Below are 16,196 nucleotides of genomic sequence, written 5' to 3' on the forward strand. Positions count from 1 at the left end.
TACGACAAGTGGTGTCCTTTTATATAATTTGCATTACATGACAGTAGCTGTTATTTAATTTGTATGAATATTGGACTCAGCTTTCACCAAGATAAAATGGGATAGTAGTGGTGGGGACCAAACAAGACATAGATTTGCTGTGATATATGAGCCTTCAGCGCCTTTTTCTCTGCCAGGTAATGTGGATTTCTTATTGGTCATGTTAATGGCTGAAGTGTAATGCTGGCTCCAGGGGTCAGCCTGTTTGCAGCCTCCCTGGTGCATCAGCACACACAACGGCAGCGATGCTGGCTCCAGGGATCAACCAAAGTGCAGCCTCCCTAGCACCTCAGCATGGCAACCATCTGGAATGAGCTGGATGGGGCACTTCACAGGGGTCATCAGCAGGTGGGCACCTCCCGTCTTTGGTGTTTTCGTCGTCTAGCCCACGACACCTCAGGAAGGCTTAACAGTGATATTGGTGTCCCAGCACCACTCCCTCCATTCCCCACTCAACCCAGTCTAGTTTACTTACCTTAGCCATCCATTCTTTGTCATTGGTGTTAACTATAGTAGACTATAGATCAGCTTTAGCAACAGTAAAGGGCATGGCTCAGCTAGTGTATTCAAGTCACTGAAGACTTACAAAGGAAACATCAGCCATTGTTATGTTTTCTTCTTTTGGGATCCCATTGGACTGCGTGGAGAAAGCATTACCATGTAAAGTGCTTTAACAACTATTTAGACAATTGAACTGGCTAGAAGATGGGTTAAAATTGTATTGTGACAGTGACACAACCTGTTCAAGAACATGCTTTTAAATGTAGCAATACACAGCAGTTAAACACTAAAGATTGCAGAGACAACCAGTCCTGGTCTTTAATTCTCTTTGTTCACACTCACATGTGCAGTATATGGATCTACAACAGTGGCAGCTTTGGATTTGCTGCAACTTCATAAAAATAATTTCAAATTTCAATAACTTTGTACTATACATATGATCAAACTAGCTCTAGAAAATAAAGCTGTGTACCCATTATGACGGCAAGAACTCAAAGCATTAGGAAACCAAAACAAAGGAGGAGGCTGTGTGGTCCAGTGGTTAAAGCAAAGGGCTTGTAACCAGGAGGTCCCCGGTTCAAATCCCACCTCAGTCACTGACTCATTGTGTGACCCTGAGCAAGTCACTTAACCTCCTTGTGCTCCGTCTTTCGGGTGAGACGTAATTGTAAGTGATTCTGCAGCTGATGCATAGTTCACACACCCTAGTCTCTGTAAGTCACCTTATTATTATTATTATTATTATTATTTATTTCTTAGCAGACGCCCTTATCCAGGGCGACTTACAATCGCAAGCAAATACAAATACATTCAAGTGTTACAATACAAGCAATACCTTGGATAAAGGTGCCTGCTAAATAAACAAATAACTGAGCACGGTTTTATTGTTCTTAAATACACATTCGGCCATGGAGTTTGAATAGAAAATTGAAAAAAAGAAGGTGACAAATACAGATGCAGTCACTGTACAGTATTTTCCATCATGCCTGTGCATGGTAACCATTAATTTTCCAGTTTCAAACCAAAATCAGGCACTTTCATGTCTAATTTGCATATAGGTTAATCCGGCCCTGATGGTGTGCCAATATAATATTACTGTATGGTTTAAGATTTAAAAATTATACAAGTACAGTGCATTCCAATGAATTGCATAGATGATAACTGCATAACCGTGTTAACTTGAAAGTAAAGCACATTTCCCATGAAAATGCACATGCTGTGAAATGCATATCCTGTGTGCCTTACAGTTTTATGCATTTAACCAGAATAAGGAACCTACATTTTCATTTAGCCAGAATAAGGAACATACATTTTCAAAAGAAATGTACTTCACAATTGTATGCAATTATCAGGTAACAATTAAATGAATTTCACTGTATATGTTACTGGTAATTGCATATGCTGGTGTAGCGATCCTGGTTCTCGCAGGCAGGTGCATCACACAGGGCGAGGAAATCCACACACAGGCAGAGAGGAGGGGCGCGAACCCGGGACCTCTCGCACTAAAGCATAGCACTGATACCGCTGTACAAAAGAGCCGACTCCCGTGCAAGGAGCATATATCACTACACTGGTAATTGCATAAAACAGTAGGCACATGGGCAATGCAATTAACAACAATCTACTGTAATAAGACTTAACATGATGTGCTTCTGGAATTATTTAAAGTTGGATTTCAGTGTCTTTTAATAAATTCAGTTGACATTGAACACTTCACCAGCCTAATTGCTTGTGTTTACATTTAGAAAAACAGGAAGTTGAGCCCTCATACTAAATTCTTTTTTTTCCTAGAGGTGTTAACCCTTTCAGGTATTAGCCCTTTCTGTACCTGGCAGCCAGCTCAGGGTAAAGGCCACGAGGTAGGCCGCTTGTCCAGTCTGCTGGAACCTTTTTTTTGTTCGCTAATATTTTCTACAGTTTTAAAATAGACCAGCTTAAGAAGTGGCACTGCAGTTGGTGCTGGGAAGGACTGAGCTATTTTCTTTACTGGGTATCTCAAAACTGATTATATTGTTAACAGATTTGCAATTTGATTGTTTTCCCTTTGAAGTGCATTGAAACTGTTGTATTGCTTAAGTATTGTCTTGGCACAGTTTAGCAGCTGTTAACCAGTTCGCTTGCAATGTGAGGGTACGAAGAGAGGCTGTTGGAGAAAATCTGAACATAGCAGCGCTCTGGAAGACACCAACTACTAGACAGATCTGTACCCTCCCACTATTATTATTATTATTATAATTTATTTCTTAGCAGACGCCCTTATCCAGGGCGACTTACAATTGTTACAAGATATCACATTATACATTATTTCACATTATACTTTTTCTTTACTGTATATAAGTTTTTTTATACTGGTTTTTACTGGAGCAATCTAGGTAAAGTACCTTGCTCAAGGGTACAACAGCAGTGTCCCCCACTGGGGATTGAACCCACAACCCTCTGGTCAAGAGTCCACAGCCCTAACCACTACTCCACACTGCTGCCCACTACTACTGCACCTCTCTGTCTCTCACATCCCTGTTCTGTCCTCTCACTCCCGTCCTCTCTCCCCTGCTGCTCCCCTAACCCCTCTAACCTCATCCCTCTGCCTCTCCCCCCCTCCCACTCTCTTCCCTCCTGCACTCTCTCTGGTGCCCTCTGGAACTGTCACTCTTCTGCTAACAAAGCTGATTTCATCTCTGCATTTGACTCCCACCTCCCTGTCTCTCGATATCCTTGCTCTCACTGAAACCTGGCTCTCTCCTGATATCACTCCTGCTGCCCACCTCCTTCCAGAACTACCGTCCTGTCTCCATCTTACCCTTCCTCTCTAAAACCCTTGAGCAGGCAGTACAGCGCCAGCTCTCTGCTTTCCTGTCTAACCCCTCTCTACTCAGCCCTCTCCAATCTGGTTTACGCTCTCTATTTATTTATAAAAAGTTTTTATAAATAAATAAGAAAAGTTATTTTTCTACACTCTTTAATTAATCCAAACTTAACCCGATGAGTCAGAATCTTTTGCTGCAGGTTTAGTATAAATAAATAAATAAATAAATACATTGGCAACATTGGGGTAAGCACTTCTGAGATTTGTTTGGCTAATGGTGGTTTATTGAACGCTTGCACACGTGTTATCACAACTATGTTCTCGGGATTTTTTTTAAGGTGGTTTATGAATATGTTGTGGCCAGCATTTGAATCATCGTCTACACGTGAACATTTTATTATACAGATAGGTATTATTAACCGTATTTTGAAAACTTTTAACATTTGAACAGAGGTTTATTTAAACAAATGTTTCCTTATTAATACATCTAAATAACCTCGCGTTGTAACATGTAGGATTGTAAGGTTGTTTGGGGTTTATTAGATCAATTTAAACTTGACCGAACAACTATTATAAACAATCGATTACAATTTTTAGACATCATTTTTCTCTGTGTCGTTTCCGTGTTGTAATGTTGCCATTAAAACGAGTCTGTATCCATAAATGACAAGGCACCTAATTTCAGGGAACCACCTTAATTAGTTTTGTACTGTCAGAAATCGCAGGGGGCGTTGCAGAGCTTTAAACTCTCAGAATTAAAAGCGTTTTTCATTTCAGCGTGAATAACACGGTAGTACAAATTGTTACATGCCACTAATACTCAGAAAGTGTACTTTTATTTATTTATAAAATAATATGTTTGTGTCAGTACCGGAGAAAATACGCTTTCGGTAATATATCCTCTGTTCTGTGCGTTCGAGGGAGCTTGTGCATGATAACAACATCTTAAAATCTTATGTAAAGTTTTGGAGGCAGGAAGAAGAACCAGGAGACGTCTCGTAAGGAGGTATTTGGATTTATAATTGGTTTTACAACGAGATTTTCCCAGGCGCTGGTTATCATTAAGAACTTTCTAGTATTATTTAAGAACAATGGCAGTTAGAACCCAAGAAGATTTGGCAACTCTTTCTGAACTGGATGAAAAAAGTTTACTGGAGTCACTCAGCAACAGATTTCAACAAAACCATATATATGTAAGTACGTTAAAAAAAAGAAAGTGCATGTTGTCAAAAGTTGAATAGATGGTGACCACAAGTGGTTGTGAGCTGATAACCATGTTGTAATTTAAATGTTTTTGTTCTTTTTGAATATGCTTACCGGAAGATTTAAAATCAGAACAAAAAGTCTGTGCAGCCTTGCCATTACATATGTAAACTAGTTTTTATACATGATGATTTCATTTTTTCTTGCTGGATTCAGTGTAATTATGCTATTTAATTATTAAAAAGTGTACGTAACCGCGTGCTTATATGTAGGTGATTTTAAAAAAAAGGAAAAAAAAAAGCATGTTCTCCTTAACATTTATTTATTTTATTGAATATTTTTACATGTAAGGATCAAAAGTCTTTTTTTTTTGTTTTGTTTTTAATTTATTTTAGTTATTTGGGGAACAAAAAAAAAAACACTAAAAACGTAGCTTTCAAAAGCAAGGCACATTTTCTGTAAAAAAAAACTGGAAAAATGTTGCCAGTCATCATCCAGCCATTTCACAATGGATGGCATACATTATTATTATTATTTATTTATTTCTTAGCAGACGCTCTTATCCAGGGCGACTTACAATTGTTACAAGATATCACATTATTTTTACATTCAATTACCCATTTATACAGTTGGATTTTTACTGGAGCAATCTAGGTAAAGTACCTTGCTCAAGGATACAACAGCAGTGTCCCCCACTGGGGATTGAACCCACGACCCTCCGGTCAAGAGTCCAGAGCCCTAACCAGTACTCAGTGGTTGTTACTGTGTAGACCGAGCAAGTCAAATGTAGTTGGTGAATGTTTACAATAACGACTATGGTGTACAAATAGATACTAGGCATTGAAATCTACCATTTCACAGTAAACTGCATTGGAAGTAAGGTTTTTTTTTTTTTTTTTATTACATTTCATAAGGCCTCTTTAAATAACTTTGCATATATTTTGTTTGACAGATCACATGAAGTAAAATTTGACTTCAGTGTCTGAATGCTTTTGTAAATCAACCATGTTATCTATGAAAAGTCAGTACAGAATCATGTTTTCCGGTAAGGAATCTATTTACTTTCACAGGCAACAGTGTCATAGGATCTGCACTGTACCTTACAAAATAATGGATGCCAGGACCTACCTCCATTTATCAGACGTATTTGAAAACTAATAGGAACCAATTTATGCATGCAGAACCTCTGCATTACAATAGTACAACATTGGGTCCCCTTGTGCTAAACTACTTGGAGCAAGTGGTTTGTAAAGAGCAAGCAAATCAAACCCTATGCATGGTAAAACAGACTCCAGGATTAGATACATCAATAAGAGCAGAGGGTAAGTGGGCCTAAAAGAACAGTGAGGTAGTATGTGATGACTGAGTCGAGCAGCGGTGCATTTGTGTGGATGCTGCTACTAGTACCTCTTAAAAAAATGACTAAGAGAGCCATATTCGGTCATTCGAAGAGCTAGGTACTGCCATGATCCATTTTCTGTTTTGCAGGGTTAATGGAAACACATAAGAACTAAGTTAGTACTCTTTAACTGTACAAAACAACTACCCCCATTAGAATCATGGAAATGCTGAAAACAGAGAAAGTTCCTGGGATTCAGAGTGTGAAGGACAGAAAAGTATTTTAGTACACTGTGCTTTTGCTGCAAATAAATAACCAGTGCCAGCATTTTAAGATGTGGGAGTGTTAGAGCGCAGCATTCCCATTTGGGACTGAAAGCCGTACAGCAGAATAAGCTGTGCTGGTCCTCAAAGGAAAAGAACAAGAACGTTGTGAATTATTTATTTATTTATTTATGGGTGGTATCGTCTTGATAGGATCTGCTAAATATGTACAGCATATACAACACTGTAGACTTTTCCTTTTCTGAGGCTAAACTGACCTGTTAGGGGAACTTTCATTACCTTACGTTTTCATGTCTCGCATGAAGAACAGAACTCTGTGGTCTCAAGAGCTAGTGTATTTTACATATCCAGCTGATCCCACTAAAAGGTGTCGCCCAAAAAACCCTTGTTGGACCAAAAGCTGCAAATATTATAAGAATTTGTTGTATTTATGAAAGGATATATACTGAAGCAACTGGGAGAGATATTCATTTACTAGTTCTGCTATGCTAACCAAATTCTGGTCATTCAGGGACATTGCAGTACAAATGTGGTTACACATGTGCTTAGTTATGATGGGGGCATGTCATGAAGAACTAAGACTAGATACGTTTTAAAAAGCCTTGAATGCAGAGATACAGAAGTCTGCAGACGTATACTGTAAGTTTCATTATGACTCATAAGCAATAATGGTCAGGAGTATAATGCATTTTATATTCTGTCTAAAGGAAACTACTAGTATTTTATGCTACTGCATTGTATTCTGTGCCTGCCACGTGAAGTTACCTAAAATAGCGATTATCTCTTGGGTATGAATAGATAGTGTATAATGTGTTTATACTGTACAGCTAATGCATTATCTTTTCTTAACACGGTTTAAATAGCGGAAACTGGTTTGCATTGCTTCGACTTGACTTTCACAAATAGTTCATTCTAAAATATAGCCTATTTATCATTTTATTCCTGAAAGAAATGTATCTGGGATTTCATTGGACTTTCATGTGCACTGAATACAATTACATTTGGAAACATGAGGGCACTAGCAGAATGAGCTGAGTTCTGCAAGACCTGTTACTGTAAGCAGCCTGTGCTGTTATCTGATGGTAATTAAAAATTGAGTGGGTTGGTCCGAAGTGATTATTGTGACTACTAGAGCATTGCTTATGACCCTCCACCCGACTGGAAGTTGAAAGTAGTTTCAATACAGTACTTCAGGAGGTCTAACCTGATTGGAGCAGGTGAAATCGCACACTAGTCCTAACGTGCAGTCAAGTTCCCTGTGGAAAAAATGGAAATGTTTTCTGCAGCTCTGTCTCTCACAGCAGTGCCTGCTGGGCCTTTCCAGTTTGCTGTAATGCTTATGACTAGCTAAATTATTTAACATGCTGCAAGTATGCAACTGGATTAAAGAATAGTTTTGAGTGAAGTGGCAGAATAAAAATCTTATTTTCATTGTTGTGTAGGCATGTATACTTCCCAGGGGGAGAAGGTGGGAGTGCAGTATTAAAATATATTTATACCTGATTCTGCCGAGTCAACGTTTGAACTATTGCCCCACCCCCACTTTTTTAGCTGAATTTTTCACCATTTCTTATAACCATGCACAGAAAAATAAAAAATAACCATATGCAAATAATGCCTGAGATTTCAAACCTCGCGCTTCCAGTGAGTAGAACAAGCTGTGCAGTACAGTAGTTGCTCTGTGCATTGAATTGAATAAATTGTAAGCACTTTTCGTTTTGGATCCGACATCACAGACTCTGAGTCTGATTAATTACGCTTTCCTGTTAAGATACAAACCTTTTTTTTTTTTTTTTTTTTTTCTTTTTTGCAATAGACTTCAGCTTTAAAGGTTAATGTGTGTTTTATGAAGATTTAAAATGACATTACAGTGGACTTACGCAGCACGCTTTTTTCAGGCAAACCCTTTACTTTTGTTTTTCACTATTTAATAAATATTAACTGCATTTCTTGATTCTTTAACATAACTGTGTGCTTTGACTTGAATTTTAAACATGCCTAATTCTAAATGTAATCTATCTAGCTCATGTTAAAAATATTACATTAATATTGCTTGTTATTTCGCACCTCTTGAGTCAACGCCCCTCCCCCACTTTTGCCTTAACGTCAACTCTTTTATTATTTTTTTAAATCTTAGTTAGTATTAGCACTGTACAACACACACACGGTTGAATTGGGTACTGTAGAACATGCTGTGTGTGCTGGGAAGTTAACTTAAATGTGCTGTGTAAATGACACCTGTATTTGCCAAGTGGTAATGTTGGCTTTGTCTTTTTATTATTCCAGTAAATCTTTAAGGCGCCTGGTTCCGCGGGAGCTGAGAGTAGATTTCGGACAGAGTGCAATCACACTTTCTTTTAACTGCAACTTTTTTCACAGAAAATTATTCACGACATTGTGTGACATACAAGTAGCTTTCGAGTTAAGGTGGAACAATAGAATTATGGGTAATCAGATACGCAAATGTAAGCATTACAAGAGCCAATCAAATTGCGTGAAAGTCGCCAAAAGGCTTCTACATTAACAGCGTTTTAAAAGTCAGAGCACATGTCTGCAGTTGCTGTGCTTTGACTTTTAAAACGCTATGAATGTAGAAGCCTTTTGGCGACTTGCACGCGATTTGATTGGCTCTTGTAATGCTATAAAAATGTATTTTACTACTGATAGCTAAAATAAAAGTTGAAGTTGCATGTGCGACCAAGCTCAATATGGGCAAATGGAAATTTGTCTTCCCCAAGTGTGTTTTTACAAGGTTGTTGGAATAAACCTCTATACACTAATTTCCTATAAAGCAATAAGGCATATTGGAACAAAGGGGGTGCAATGGTCCAAATTTCTAAGGACGTTGTGACCATGGCTAAAGTAAGCCACCTTCACTTTTTTTTAACAAGAGACTGAAAGTTTTTTTGGACTAAAGTGCAACAGCTCTCAGTAAGGAGAATGCCAGCCATATCCAGAAACAACCCTTGAGTATCAGAGCTCATGTAAATGTGCTTTCTCATGTGAAAAAACATAAACCTGGCACACTTCAGAGAACACTGACAGTGTGGCCTTAACTACTTCTTCTAATTAAGCTTATAGTAAAAGCTAGAATGGCTTAAATTGTCATGCAGTGGGGTTCTTCATGTATTACTATACTGATGATTTCTGTTTGTTTCATTATGCGTGACTGACAAGCTTACATTGGAGATATATTTATTGTTTAAGTTCAAGCTGTGTGTAATCCATGTACACACCCAAGCATTTATACATGAACAGGTGCATAATTGACATTTAGTCTGATATTATCACTGTATAATTATACTATTAAAGTACATACCAGGGATGGGAAGAAGACTCCCATTACATAGCCATTTGATTAATTCCTGGATTTACTGTGAGTTTAATAAGACACACTTGTGCTTGTTACCCATACACTGGGTCTAATCAGGCTTGTAATAATCTGGAATGGGTAAAATGGCTATGCACCAGCAGTCTTATTTTGGAAACAATTAAAAAGGGGGAATTGTAGCTCTAATCTTTTTTAAAATCATATATATAAAAATAGTGTTTTATATTTGGTACAATATGGAATTTGGTTGACACATGTTTATCAGCGATAACTGTGGCACTACTTTAATGGATAAAGTGATGCGGCCCTCTTAGTGTTCATAATTCAAAAATATGCATGAACTTGACATTAAATAAATAGGTAATTAATCTTGTTAACGTGTTATATAGATATAGATATAGATATAGATATAGATATATATATATATATATATATATATATATATATATATATATATATATATATTTTTTTTTTTATTTTATTAAGAGGACAAATTAGAAATTCAACATGTTCGGATTACTCAGAATGTCGTAAGGTGCCAGAATTAAAGCATGACCTGTTGGGGAAAGCACTGTGATTTCCAGAATCTTGTGGTGGTCTGCAATGTGTCAACATCCTTTGACAAACGGTCAAGTTCTATGCCCTGCCCTTTTTCTTCCTAATTTGCATTAAGGAAAAAAGAAAAGTGTTACCGTTGCATATAAGCAGAATAACACTTTCGGCTGCAAGGTAAAAAAAGTAGCCCATGACAGGAATGGGTTGGGGGTCTCAGAAAAGTGAACACATATTGTATCGATGCAACAGGTGGAATATCCCTATATTGAGGTCCGTGTCGCTCAAAAGGGATCATTACTAGTATCTTGCCAGTATCTTGCCAGTTTGTTCTTTTAATGTTACGTGTACTCTGTCACAAACTTTCCTTTTTTTTTCAGACATACATTGGGGATATTCTTGTGGCCATAAATCCATTTAAATACCTGCCACTGTATGAAAAAACGGTAAGTGTCCAATACCACTTTAAAAATGAACTGTAGCAGACATTGTGTTTAAAAGGATGCAGAATAATCTTGAATTTGTCAAAGACTAGATTTGAATTGATCGTGGTTTTGCATCCAAACTTGTCTGACTTGTTGAGACCTTGGGACAGTCACTTTGTACTGTTTGTCTGCCTCTGCTGTCAAACTGAACCCCCAGCAGAAATGATTTCCTGCCAAAGTGTGATTTGATGAAAGGCTAGCAGCGAAGGCATAGAAAGAATCAAAATCTCCTGAACTGGACATCTGATTGAAATGCAGGGAAGATTGGGAAAGCAGTTACTTTAGAAGTGGTTAAGTGTACAAAGAGATGAACTGACACCATGTTTTTGGTTTGTTTTGTTTTTTTAATTCTGAGGGAAGAGTTTTCTTTTTCTGACTGAAACGCAACCAGCCCTCAAGTCATATCCACTAACACGAATAACTTTGCTTTCTTTTTCTTTAGGTGTCCGAAAAGTATAAATGCCATGAAAAAGGTGATCTACCTCCCCATATTTTTGCTGTTGCTGATAGAGCTTACCAGTCCATGCTAGGAAGGTTAGCAACTGGGCCCAGAAATCAGTGCATTGTTATCAGGTAAGGATGCCTCCATTTGACCAGTCTATTTTTCTGTTAAACTGCTGACTTAAAATAGAATGTGTGGTATATATTTTCCCTTCTGTAAAAAAAAAAAAAAGATAAGGTCAATTAGCATAGCAACAAAAATAGACTGGGCCGGGTGACACCCAGATGAGGGTTAATAGTGTTGATTGAGATAATAGACAAATCCAATTGAAATTTCTATTGCTGCACACATTCGAGAAGCTGTTTCTTTGGTTGTTTCAAATGGAATAGTAAATGACCTCTGTCAACACCATGATTCATGCACCTGTATTTTCAATGTTATTTGTATGATCACAGAGAACATGTATGTAATGAGATCATCTCTTTTGCATAACAAAACAAACTGTGTCATGCTGTTTTAGACAGCACCTTCAGTGTGAAGCATCACTCCTATTATTATTATTTATTTCTTAGCAGACGCCCTTATCCAGGGCGACTTACAATTGTTACAAGATATCACATTATACATTATTTCACATTATACAGATATCACATTATTTTTACATGCAATTACCCATTTATACAGTTGGGTTTTTACTGGAGCAATCTAGGTAAAGTACCTTGCTCAAGGGTACAACAGCAGTGTCCCCCACTGGGGATTGAACCCACAACCCTCCGGTCAAGAGTCCAGAGCCCTAACCACTACTCCACACTGCTGCCCTAGATTGGTGAGGACCATATTTCATTCCTGCATTGTATTGTACTGACTAACCACTGGTCATAAATAACCCATCCCAGTGTAATTCACTATTTTTTATTATCGGGGGCTATAAAACATAGCAGGAGTTGATTCATCCTGTCCTTTCAGCAGCCGGGCTGTTCAACTTTATTTTGGGTAATTTGTGTCATGGGTGTATTGTGTAAGGTGTAAATACTGGAACATACGTCACCATGTTGATACCACGTTTGTGAATTACGACAAAAAGGGTAGGGCTGAAGCATGCAGGATAGGCACATTAAAAAAGAAAAAATATATATTAAGCAACAGAAATGTGTGTTTATGTAAAGATAAGAGCTAAGCAACACACCCTTCGTCATATCATCATGTTTAAGCAGGTGGTAGTTAAAACATTTAATGACTTGTGACGTTTTAGTAGGAGACAAAAGGGCATCTTCGTGATCTCAACAGCAGCAACGTATGAATACCCCTGCTTGCTCTAAATCTCCCCCACCTCTACAATTCCACTGCATATTTCTATATGATTTTAATAGGAGGATTAATTAAACAACCCAACAGGACTGATGTGAAGGAAAAGGGCAGTATTTAAAATAGATATCTACCCTGTATGTTTATTTATATACTCTATGTTTGTATATATGTACGGATGCACAATGAAAATGCAACAGTCTAAATTTTACATCAATAGCTCATTGGGCACATACATAGCGTTATTTACATTTTAAATAGTGAGCAGATAGGTTTGTTGATTGCTTGAGAGGTATTGTTCCTTGGGATAACAAAATACTGAGCTCAAGTCATGTGATTTGGTATTTGAGTTTAATTAAAATTGCCAAAATTAGTTGATTAAGAATCTGTATAAATAGCCATTCGAAAAGACATGATTTTAATTCATGCAATTAAAACGACCATGCTCCGCTTGAGTAATGAAGATCGCCTGGTTGCTATCGGCATGATTGAAGGCAGCCAGTCTGTGGGTCGGAGAACATCTGAGGTTGCGGCAGAGAGAGGGGTGGACTGTTTTATTCACCGATGAATGCTGCTGGTGTGGATACTCCCATTTGACTGCAGTGACTTATAAATTATTTGCTCGCGTCCAGTGTGGATATGGCTTAACTTTGTAATGTTTTCATTTTTACAGTGTAAAAAAACTGAAAACTTATCACGATTCTTTGATCTGTATTTTTGTTTACATTCCTGTCATTTTTTTTGCTATCCCTGTTTAAAATATTTGATTAAATCCTTTAGACCTGAGTGTTGCTTTTCTTTTGTGCATCTGTGTGTGTGTGTGTGTGTGTGTGTGTGTGTGTGTGTGTGTGTTTTGAGGCTACTTCTGCTTACAGAGATTCTAGAAATGAAGCTGTGAAACATTTCCTTTATACCATTATTACATTTATTGCTGTATTTAAGCTGTATTGCCTTTTCTTTTATCAAGTTTAAAATGGATATCAACTTGTCCAACTTTAGATAGTGAATGTATAATATAGCCCTATTTTTTTTACATATATTAAATGGTATGTGTTATTATTATTATTATTTGTTTATTTAGCAGACACCTTTATCCAAGGCGACTTACAGAGACTCAGGTGTGTGAACTATGCATCAGCTGCAGAGTCACTTACAATTACGTCTCACCCAAAAGACGGAGCACAAGGAGGTTAGGTGATTTGCTCAGGGTCACACAATGAGTCAGTGGCTGAGGTGGGATTTGAACCGGGGACCTCCTGGTTACAAGCCCTTTTCTTTAACCACTGGATCACACAGCCTCCTTAACAAGGAGTTGTGAGTAAAAATCAGTTGATACATTTCTAAACCCAGTATTAGAATTAATTTTGGCTACACTATATTTTGGCTTTTATTCTAATCTTTAAAGAACTTTGACAGTAGCACACTTATTCTTTTATCTTTGAGTGTATTCATACAAATCTAAATGTACATTTCATAGTAATATTATTCAAGAGCATTTTGCAGAAATGCAAAATTGTTAAGGGAAATTATTTTGGGAGGAGTGTTCTCCCAAAATGCAAATGTAAACCACATTATTATTGATGATTATTATTGGTTTCCTGTGGGCAAATGTTTCACAAGTTTCCAGAGTTTGTTCTTAAATGTGAACTAGTTTTTGTTCAGGTAATAGCAGCTACAACTATGGGTTTTGATGCTGTTCCTGTTGTAGACTGTAGTAGATTTGAGTGCTTCCTAAATAAATGTACAATACCTTTTATATCTGCCTCTGTACCAGAAGGCCCCAGGTTTACCTGGATACCCTCTATTAACCAACACATACAGGCTGACAATTCTTTAGATGCAACATTGAGTCTGAGATCCTATGTTGCTTTTTGATTGTTTTTTTTATTCAGATTGTCAATACCAACATAACCTGATGATTCTCCTTAATCATTCTCCTCTTCTAGTGGAGAAAGTGGTGCTGGGAAGACAGAGAGCACAAAACTGCTGCTACGACAGATCATGGAGCTGTGTAAAGCAAACTCTCAACTTGAACAGCAGATTCTGCAGGTTAGTATTGAAACATCTTTATAGTAAAGATATACAATTTTCCTTTTGAAAACACAAAGCACAGAATTCCAAAGGCGTAGGAGTTACAGCGTCCTAAAAATCCAGGTTTACTTTCATTTAGCCCAAACAGTAACCCAAAGGGGTGGAAAATTACTTGGGGACCTTAGATGATGGCATGATAAAATACAAGAATTTAATCTCAATCCAGATTTAATGATTTCACTCTTTCCATCTGGATCTATTGTATGTGATCATATGTACTGTAGTGCGTGCTCTTGCATAAGCTCACTGTATCTGAAATCCAGCCATATAACTCATGACCTGCTGTATAATTATAAACAATTCAGAAGGAATGGTTTGTTTTGCTGCACCCTGATCACAAGGATAAGGTGTAGAAGGAAACGATTTAGAAGAGAGAGAAGGAAATGAAGAGTGGGATGCAGCACGTACATTAGTAGATAATGATGACACTTCAGTCATTGAGCAAATCCTCCCATAAAAGACAGCAACTGAGGTTCATGAAAGTGGCGACTCCTAAACCACTGCTTTGCATACATTAGCAACATCAGCATTATAAGAGCCAGTTGAGATCGCAGTACAAAAACATAAGTGAGTAAAGTGTAAGATACTGGTAGTTTTAGAATTTAAATTCAGTATCTGGATATATATGTACAGTATGGATGAGCGACTGCAAGTTGGCTATACATTGTAACAACCTATTTAGCTTGGAGGTCAAACGTGTAAACAAAAAGAATTATCTACCCTTTTGCCTTTTAGAATGCTGCCTTAAAAGTATTGAAATTGGTTGCCAATATCTCCTTTTTGATATGTAAAGTTGTACAGATTAGGGTAATTGAAATAATAGCGTGTTATCCTTTCAAACAAGTCCCTTGTTATAATGCCTCAAATACCTAATCTTTAACAAAGGGGGTCTGGCAATGCCTTGGAAACCAGTTTTACTCTGTGAAAACGTGCCTTTGTTATGTTACTTCTGTAGAGCATGTGTTGGAAGTCAAATATGTGTTATTTGAGCCTGCTGTTTAGTGCTGTTGTCCCACGGTATTTGACTTCTGAAATAGAAGATCCTTTTGTATTTGATGCTTACCCCAGACATGCCAAAAAGATCCATCACGTTATTGAGTACAATAGTTACTGGGTACTGCAGTTTGTATGAAGCTTACATACAATAGCTTTCTTTGTTCTTCTTAACAAAACACAAGCGTTTTGGTAAATAAGAGTAGAACCATAATTGCCAAAATGTTACTTCTGAAATATTGCATAGCCACTTGGTCAGCTTAGTGACTACAATGAAAAAAGCAGGTTTTCACTTCATAGGAAGGTTTGTTATGTCCCTCACAACTGGTGAACCTTCATAAACTTCTAACTCAGCTTTGACCTTCGTATTAATGAATAAATGCTAATATGCGTATTATCTGGAAATTGTTGGCAATACACAGTACCCAAAAGTCCAGTGTGTGTGTGTGTGTGTGTGTGTGGTTTGTTTTGTTTCCTGACTTATTTTTTTGTTATTGTTCAAGTGTATACTGTACATCAAGAACACGTTTTGTTATCTTGGTGCTATTAAAAGGCTTACAAAATACCAAACCGATACACTGTTTTTGCAGTTATCTATGCTCTGCTGTGTTTAGTGTAAGCTCTTTTGAGTTCATACAGCAATGAGTAATGTGGGTTGTTGCCTGTTTGCCTCCCCCATCCACTGCCTCATCTTCCGAATTTTATTTATTTTTTTCTTTTCTTCCTGCTGTTATGCACTATGCTATGGTCTCTGGAAGCTACCAAACAACAAGTTAGGTATATTATGCTTCTCTTGAAAGAGCTGTTGAACACGTTGAAAGTATTTAG

General features: G+C 37.4%; 1 protein-coding gene across 2 annotated transcripts in view; it reads left to right on the forward strand.

Moving 5' to 3' along the window:
• Positions 1-3,876: 3,876 nt before the first annotated feature.
• The window catches only part of LOC117400817 (myosin-IIIb-like), a 48,388-nt gene continuing 36,068 nt past the window's right edge, over positions 3,877-16,196 (forward strand). The window contains exons 1-4 of one of the 2 annotated variants that reach the window (XM_059021003.1): positions 3,877-4,536; positions 10,433-10,498; positions 10,980-11,110; positions 14,231-14,333. In XM_059021003.1, the coding sequence (XP_058876986.1) occupies positions 4,435-4,536; positions 10,433-10,498; positions 10,980-11,110; positions 14,231-14,333 (402 nt within the window). In that variant the 5' untranslated portion in view covers positions 3,877-4,434. The remainder of the gene's footprint in view (positions 4,537-10,432; positions 10,499-10,979; positions 11,111-14,230; positions 14,334-16,196) is intronic. The other variant, XM_059021007.1, reaches the window with a different exon arrangement.

Source organism: Acipenser ruthenus, chromosome 1 (assembly GCF_902713425.1).
Source record: "Acipenser ruthenus chromosome 1, fAciRut3.2 maternal haplotype, whole genome shotgun sequence".
Taxonomy (NCBI): Eukaryota; Metazoa; Chordata; class Actinopteri; order Acipenseriformes; family Acipenseridae; genus Acipenser; species Acipenser ruthenus.